General features: G+C 51.7%; 2 protein-coding genes across 3 annotated transcripts; one reads left to right on the top strand and one right to left on the bottom strand.

Moving 5' to 3' along the window:
• The first annotated feature begins 930 nt into the window (after positions 1-930).
• On the top strand, positions 931-6844 carry Slc25a35 (solute carrier family 25 member 35). Its single transcript, XM_028780155.1, has 5 exons — positions 931-1851; positions 3227-3292; positions 3676-3828; positions 4127-4261; positions 4407-6844. The coding sequence occupies exons 1-5, from the start codon at positions 1477-1479 to the stop codon at positions 4578-4580; spliced, it is 903 nt and encodes a 300-aa protein (XP_028635988.1). The 5' UTR covers positions 931-1476; the 3' UTR covers positions 4581-6844.
• On the bottom strand, positions 4937-6315 carry Rangrf (RAN guanine nucleotide release factor). Of its 2 annotated transcripts, none has more exons than XM_028780156.1 (5): positions 6105-6315; positions 5906-6022; positions 5583-5739; positions 5409-5494; positions 4937-5197 (listed from the first exon to the last, which is right to left on the bottom strand). In XM_028780156.1, exons 1-5 carry the CDS (start codon positions 6179-6181, stop codon positions 5074-5076), a joined length of 561 nt encoding a protein of 186 aa, XP_028635989.1. In that variant the 5' UTR covers positions 6182-6315; the 3' UTR covers positions 4937-5073. The 2 variants fall into 2 exon arrangements, with proteins under 2 accessions (XP_028635989.1, XP_028635990.1); XM_028780157.1 differs by having other exon boundaries at positions 4937-5185; positions 6105-6302.
• Positions 6845-7612: the final 768 nt, after the last annotated feature.

A 7612-nucleotide genomic window follows, 5' to 3' on the forward strand; every position in this document is an offset into this window, starting at 1 on the left:
TTATCTCATTTTACAAGGGGTTTTTAAGAAGATAAGTAACTTGCCCACGGCCATCCAGATAGCAGGAAGGAAGATGTAAACCGGAATTCAGCGCTAAGCAGGGTAGTTGACAGTTACTCAGGTGAGCCAGCCCTCTGCTTCTTCCTGCGGTCCAGATGACGTCACTTAAATCCCTACCTTCTTTCTCCAAGTTTTCTCTCTAACCTCTTTTCCAGCTTCTTTCCCACGGGCTCTTTTATAATTATCCGTAGGAATGAAACAAGGACAAGAAACAAGTCTGCTCTCTGTAACCTAAGTCTCGCTGGAGAGGAGATGGAAATCCTTGTCTTGACCTGCCCGGCCTCCTCTAGGTCATTGTGACGATCAAGCGCTTAATAAGATCAAGTTTCGTTCCCTGGCTGGCCTTCAGGCCTCCCTCCCTCGGCGCCCGCAGCTGGCCACGCCCTGGTACTAGACCCTACAAACACTTTACTGGGCCTTAGGGGATGGGTGCTGTCCAGCAGGTGTGTCCCGTCTCCCCGGCGGGCGGGACCGCGGTTTCCGGACTGTCCTGGCATCCGAACAGCGCTAGGCGTGGCTGCGGTCAGGCAAACCCCAGAGATGACCTGGGCTAGAGGACGATCGCAGGGAGCGCGCCACCCACAGGAGGAGCTGCCCAATTCCGAGCTCAGCCTCTACATCCTGGCCCAACCCAGTTCCTGGACAGTGATTAAGAGAAAAAAAAAGAAAAACAAAAAAACAAAAAAACCCTCCCCGCCTTCGGCACCCTTCCAATTCTAGGCCTCGGAGCCGGGGCGAGGAGAGTTAACCCAACCGGTTCTAGTTGAGGCCGAGGGCCCGGCCGCTGGTAGCGCCTCCCATTGGCTGCGGAGCCGGCTCTGCGCTGATTGGCTGAGGCGCTCGACTGTAACTCTTGGAGAATCCCCATTGGCGCTGCGTTCCAAGGACCGGAGAGTGGCGGCCCGGCCTCCGCAGACTACCTCGGGTAAAGGTGCTCCAGCTCCCGTAGCTACCTTGCCACGCTTCTCCTTAACCGGAATCCTAACTTCCTTCACGACCCTCTTCTTGCTGTTGCCTAGCCGCCTTCGGGTTTTCCCTCTGATTCTTTTCCTGTTGTTGCTTTTCTTTTTCCTGCTTCTCCAGCTACCATTTCGCAACTCCGCGTTTTCCTAAGATACTCTCTGGTCCCCCTAGCCCGTCATCCTAGGCATCCCCACCTGTCAGCTTCTAACTTCTGCTCCTTCCTGATCTCCGTTCCCTTTGTCAACAGGGCCTTATTGCCATACTCTACTACACTCCTCTTTCCCTTTTGCTACCCTCTGATCCTCAAATTCCCTCTAACCTCACTTGACTTCTTGACATTTGACCCTGACATTTTAGCTCTCTAAATTTCTACCTGTTGCAGCCTGGGCTTCAATAAGCCAGGTGTTGTCCTGATATCCATCCCTGCTTTCTGAACCTGTTTCTACCTTTACCATGGACTTCTTGATGAGTGGTGTGGCAGCCTGCGGGGCCTGTGTGTTCACCAATCCCCTGGAGGTTGTGAAGACAAGAATGCAATTGCAGGGAGAACTGCAGGCCCCAGGCACCTACCAGCGCCACTACCGAAACGTCTTCCACGCCTTCTTCACCATTGGCAAGGTGGATGGCCTAGCTGCCCTGCAGAAGGGCCTAGGTCCTGCGCTCTTGTACCAGTTCCTGATGAATGGCATCCGACTGGGCACCTACGGGCTGGCAGAGTCTCAGGGTTACCTCCGCACTAATGAAGGCACCCACAGTCCTGTCCGCAGTGCCGCAGCTGGGGCCCTTGCTGGGGTCATGGGAGCTTATCTGGGAAGCCCAATCTACATGGTAAGAAGAGGGATCTTGTCTGGGGCCTTCAGAAAAGACTTTTGGCAGAGGGTGGGAGCCTCCCCTTTACAAGGACATTGGTGACAGGGTGCTGTGCCCCATAAGTAGAAAAAGGCACAGGCAAGTGCTGGCAAGCTGCAAAGCCTTCTGATGTACCTTATACCCAGCCACCCAACGGACTCTGCAATGTGTTGATGAAGATTTCAGACTTAGCTTCTGGAGAATTCCTTTGAGTTGGAGTGTCGTTTGTTTGTTGAGGCAGGGTCTTCATATATTGTAGTATCAAAACTCCCTCTGTAGCACAGCCTGGCTTCTAACTGCAGTCCAACCTCAGCCTTCTCGGTGCTTCAGTTAGCAGGTATGCATTCTAGCAGCCTACAACTGAACTTTGAATCAAACTTCCTGGAACTCAAACCTTGGCTTTCAAAGTACTCATTGTTGCCACACCAATAAGACAGGAATAATGATAGACTTTCGTGAAGGAGACACATGACATGCACATGTGAAGGAGACACATGACGTGCACATGTGAAGGGCTCCTATAGATCCTGGCAGATGGTAGGCATTTGACAATCCCCCCCACCCTTACCTCTGCCATCCAGGTGTTTTGATTACAAACATGTACCACCATGCCCAGGGTAGCTTTTATTGTCTTACTACTGAGGCTGACTTTGTGTAGAAGGATGAGGAGCCTGAGAAACATGCATCACCCAGTGTAGGTCAGCAAAGTCCCAGGCATCACAGAATCACACTCTCACAGTTTATTCTTGTGAGTTATCAGATAGGGGTGAAGGGTTGGGAGCCTGACATCCAGAGATGGTAGGCGTTCTGCTCAAGGTCACACAGCTGTTCGTTGCTGGAACTAGGCCAGGTTTATCGAGCCAAGGAAATGAGATGATGTACAGGAGAGCCAACTTGGTCTCACTCCTAGTGTGAGATTTGAGGACAAAGGCGTCTTCAAATATCAGCTGAGCCCGTGCCCCTTTGGGTAGTCTGACAGGGAGGCTGGTGGAGGTGGCAGCTGGAATGGAGTTGGCATAAAAGGCTAGGCACCCAGAACTTGCCTAACATGAAGTCTTAGGAAATATTACCAACCTCTGACCTCTACTCCCCACCCCCCAGCCCCAAGGGAAGGAGGATGTGGAAGGGGTGGGGTAGCTTGCAGTCCTAGGAGGTCTGTCCCCTGGGACTGCAGCCAAGGGACAGAGAGCCTTATGACCAATTTGTTAAGTGGGAAAAACAGTAATTACCAGATTAAAAGAATATATTCGTTGCTTAATACCCTAGAGGAAGTGTGAGGACTTTGGGTGTTTTGGTCTCCATGGTGGGAAGGTGACCCCTGGGGACACAGGCTGTGATACTTTCTTGTCTCCAGGTGAAGACACACCTACAGGCACAGGCAGCCTCTGAAATTGCTGTAGGGCACCAGTATAAGCATCAGGTGAGGGTTCCCCAAACCACTGGAGCACCCAACCATCTCCCATGTTCTCCCAACTTTCTACCTATACCTGGCAGTTCCAACCCCATCAAGCCCTGCTCTGTCAGACCACGGAGCCTATCCTTATCCTCATATCCCTTGTGCCTCAACTCTCCTGCACCTGTTTCCACCACCCCCCCTTCTCTTGACCTGCTGAGGTCCTTACTTCCATACCTCCAGCCTGAACTCTGAGTTGGTGAGTGTCAGCAGGGGACACCTGTTCTGGCTCTAAGCCTACACTGGACTTGCTGTCTGGACAACAGGTGCATGGCACTTGTCAGTGTTAGCAGGAAGCAGTCTCTGATGCTGGGGTGACTGAACCCCAACCACATGGTCTTCCTCCCCAGGGCATGTTTCAGGCACTAACCGAGATTGGCCAGAAACATGGTCTAGTGGGGTTGTGGCGTGGGGCCGTGGGCGGCCTGCCCAGAGTTGTCGTCGGCTCCTCCACCCAGCTGTGCACCTTCTCATCTACCAAGGACCTCTTGAGCCAGTGGGAGGTACTTCCTGGGAATGGGTGGGGCCATCCCTGGAATGGGAAACAAGGGTGGAAAAAGGGAGGTGGGCCCTGGTTCAAAAGTGAGGGAGCTGTAGGACTTGAGGATCACTGACTCCTTAGGCAGGATTCTGTCATCATCCACTAGAAGGGTACCTAAGCCCTCTGGACACTCCTTCAGTTAGCACTGTATTATCTCTGATGGTATGGAAGCTCCCAGAATTACCAGTTGTGTTTAGGACAGGCCCTGCTCTAAAGTTAAATAACTGTGTGGTTGATAAAAACCTTTCTCTTTCTTATAGATCTTTCCTCCCCAGAGCTGGAAGGTGGCTCTGGCGGCTGCCATGGTGAGTGGTGTGGCAGTAGTCCTGGCCATGACACCCTTTGATGTAGCCAGCACAAGGCTTTATAATCAACCCACGGATACTCGAGGCAAGGTAAGGCAGTGCTGTCGGGTTCAGGCTGATGAGGAAAGCTGGGGTGCAGAAGCAGATCCTCGGATGCTGCCTAGAAAGGTGTCTGACCCTGGTGGGCTCTGACACGCTCCCCCTGTGCTCTCCCTTCCTCTCTGACATGCTCCAGGGCCTCATGTACCGGGGGATCTTGGACGCTCTGCTGCAGACAGCCCGGACAGAGGGCTTTTTTGGCATGTACAAGGGTATAGGTGCCTCCTATTTTCGCCTCGGCCCCCACACTATCCTCTCCCTCTTCTTTTGGGATCAGCTGCGCTCCTTTTACAACACATACGCTAAATAACCGTCACTCTCTTGTACTCCAAATCAACACTCTTTGGGCACCTCTGCCCCTACTACTTCCTATCTCAGTGACTGCTAAGTGATTGACTTTTCAATGCACCTACGGCGGATAGCCATGCCTACTCCTCTGTTCTCCTAGGGTTGAGTCACTGAGTGGGTCTTGCTTTAAATTTCCCCACAAGTCCCCCGATATATTTCACACCCATCTCAGGGTTGAATCAGTCACTCCAAAGTATATTTCTACTGCCATTCTTGGGTCCCACCCCCACTCCTGTGCACAGCTTTAAACTCCCCCTTCCAAGACCAAAGGGAACTGGGGAGACCCAGGTGTCCTCTTAAGATTCCAAGCCACAGAAATTATGTTCTTCATAAAGCAAGTTTATTTCTGCAGAGGAGGTGTCTTATGTTTACATCCAGGGAAGAAGCAGAAAGAAACTCCCCCTCTCAGAACTGGGTCCCTGAGTCCTCAGCATCACGCTGTGTTTCAACCATCTTCACTGGGGACCAAAGAGGTTGGGGTCGTGAAGAGTCAAACTAGTCACCAGCTGTTCAAAGTTACCCAGGCTCCAAGGTGGACATGACAACAGATTTTCAGGGCCAAGAGACCTGCTATGACACCTTAGGGTAAGGGAATAGAAGGAGAAGGAAAGTGGTCCAGCTTGAGGTTTGCAAGAGCATACTTCCTGTTCCCCAGAAGACCAGGAATCCCTGACCCCGCCCCCCCCCAAGCCTGTGGCCTATTTCTGCTTCCTTGAAGGCGTTTGACCCACCCAGCTTAATTGTCCTGAGGACCCAATTTCGAGCTTCCCACCCGCTCCTTCGTCCTTACGGGGGCTGATTGAAGGTGAGCAAAAGATCAGTCTGATACTGGGGCAGCCGAAGCAAGGCCTGATGCAGTGTGACATCCTTTGCTACCTAAAGGGATCAGAATCAGCATGCTTACCAGGATACCTGGAGTTATCCCACCCCAACTCCAGGGCATCCCATTTGCCATGGCCCTCACCTGCTGGTTTTCTTTAGCTACCTGCTGCTTGCCAGAAAGGAACCAGGCATCTTGACAGCAGCCTCTCAGGGATAAGTTCTCCAAACAGAGAGGCTGCACAGATAGCACGTGCACAGCCCTAGCCCCCTGCACCCCGCCAACGTCCTCAAAATGGTACCTGGCGTAGGAGGAACAGGGGTAGGGAGGGGCATCTCTGAATAACCCAGCCCCACCCTCGAGCCTGGTCAGCTATTGCCCTTGGAGTTTTCGTCCTGAATAACCGTCCAGCCACAGGCCCCGCCCACTTCCTCGGTTCCCGGCCTCCCGTTGGCTAGCTTTCTCACCGCGCAGCCGCTTCGCCCTGCACGTGGGCCTGCAGCTCCAGAAGTTCTATGATCAGACTCTGGTCGGTCACAGGATGGCAGAAAACTTCTTGGTTGTCTGGCACCGGTCGGAGGTCACTGGAGAAGGACAGGGACACTCTCGTCTCTGGCTTTTTCCCGTAACCCACCGGCCGGCCTCTGGGGCGGCTGGCTTTCTCACCTCACATCAATGGCCCCTGTGGGGAGGATGGCAGAGAAGGCGCCTCCGAACAGTGGACAGTTTCTGGTGGGCTCCATAGATCTAGTACTTGAGTCTGGACATTAGCGAGGTTTTAAAGAAACCTACATGGGCCTTCGAGGCATCATTTCCCCTGGTGTTCCCGGAGCAGCCACTACCTCCCGTCCTACTAAGCTCTTGGACCTTTAAGATCTGGTCACGCCCTGCGAGAACGCTGACCAATCGGCGCCCGCGCTTTGGGGGCGGGGCTATTCTTGGGGGCTGGTCTCTGAAACCCAGCTCTTAGGAAGGAACCAGGCTGGAGTCTGGGGTCTGGTCTGCAGTCCGACCTGGTTTTAGGATTTATGCCGCTAGTGATGGGTTAATCCCTCGTGCTCACTTGCTCCTTTATTTTAAAGGAGTCGTGCCTTCTAACAAGGTCACTTGAGACCGTCCTTAAGGACAGTTGTTCAATTAAAGGTCCTGTCTAGGTGGCAGGTTGTGGGGCCACTTAACTCTAATGGCCGGACAACCAGACCACTAATTCCAGGATCTATTCTGGGACTTAGGGAAACAACAGGCCCAGGTGTGAGTCTGGGTTAAGATTCAGACCTCAAACCTTGATACCTAACCCGAGGATTATGGTTCTAATCCCCTTAAATCTTCCCCTTGGGAGGGCAAGGGGACGCTCTCTTCCAGTACACCTGGACCAAAGTACAGATTAAACTATTGCTTTTCCTTTACGGATTTTTAGAGTGTTCTTTTAAGTATTTGTTCAACTTTTATCCTTCCAGTTAATTTCTCCATTAATCCTTGATCTCTAGCACCTGGCAAAATGTTTAGCACATAATAGGCTTGGTGGTATATTGTTGCACTACTGAATAAATCTACTAGTGCGGATGCCTGGAAGCCACAAGGCCACCCATGCCTTCATGGATTTTACATAGCTTCTACTTCCCAGCTGAAAACCCGGCAAAGGGAGGGATTCTCACCTTGGCCAATGAACCCTCATAATTTACTGAGATGGAGCCGAGGGTTACATGCCTTTTGACGCCTTAAATTGCAACTCATTTCCTTTGTGAGCCTGACTGTACAAAAGTACATCTTACCACCGTATAAAAGGACCTGTGGACAAGACAGCCCAGGCTATAAAGAGAAACCCTGTTTCGAAAAACAAAACAAAAAAACAAAACAAAACAAAAAAGGATCTGTGGAACTTGCTTTGAATCTTAAAAGTTTGATTTACAGAGCTCTTGAGGGCATCCTAGAGGTCTTCTAGCCAGGACATAGGAGTAGAAAGTTAGAGACCACAGTGTGTACTCTATGAAATGAAAATATGCGTGGAGGAGGGCAAGTAGGTGGAGTCAAGGAGTTGTGAAGACAGTTAAGGATGATGGATTTTGCTTGTTTACCTATTGTGTGCAATGGTAGGGATGGAGCCCAGGGTCTTCTACCATTAGATCCTCTCTCTCTCTCTCTCTCTCTCTCTCTCTCTCTCTCTCTCTCTCTCT

Source organism: Grammomys surdaster, unplaced genomic scaffold (genome assembly GCF_004785775.1).
Source record: "Grammomys surdaster isolate TR1022 unplaced genomic scaffold, NIH_TR_1.0 364, whole genome shotgun sequence".
Classification (NCBI taxonomy): domain Eukaryota; kingdom Metazoa; phylum Chordata; class Mammalia; order Rodentia; family Muridae; genus Grammomys; species Grammomys surdaster.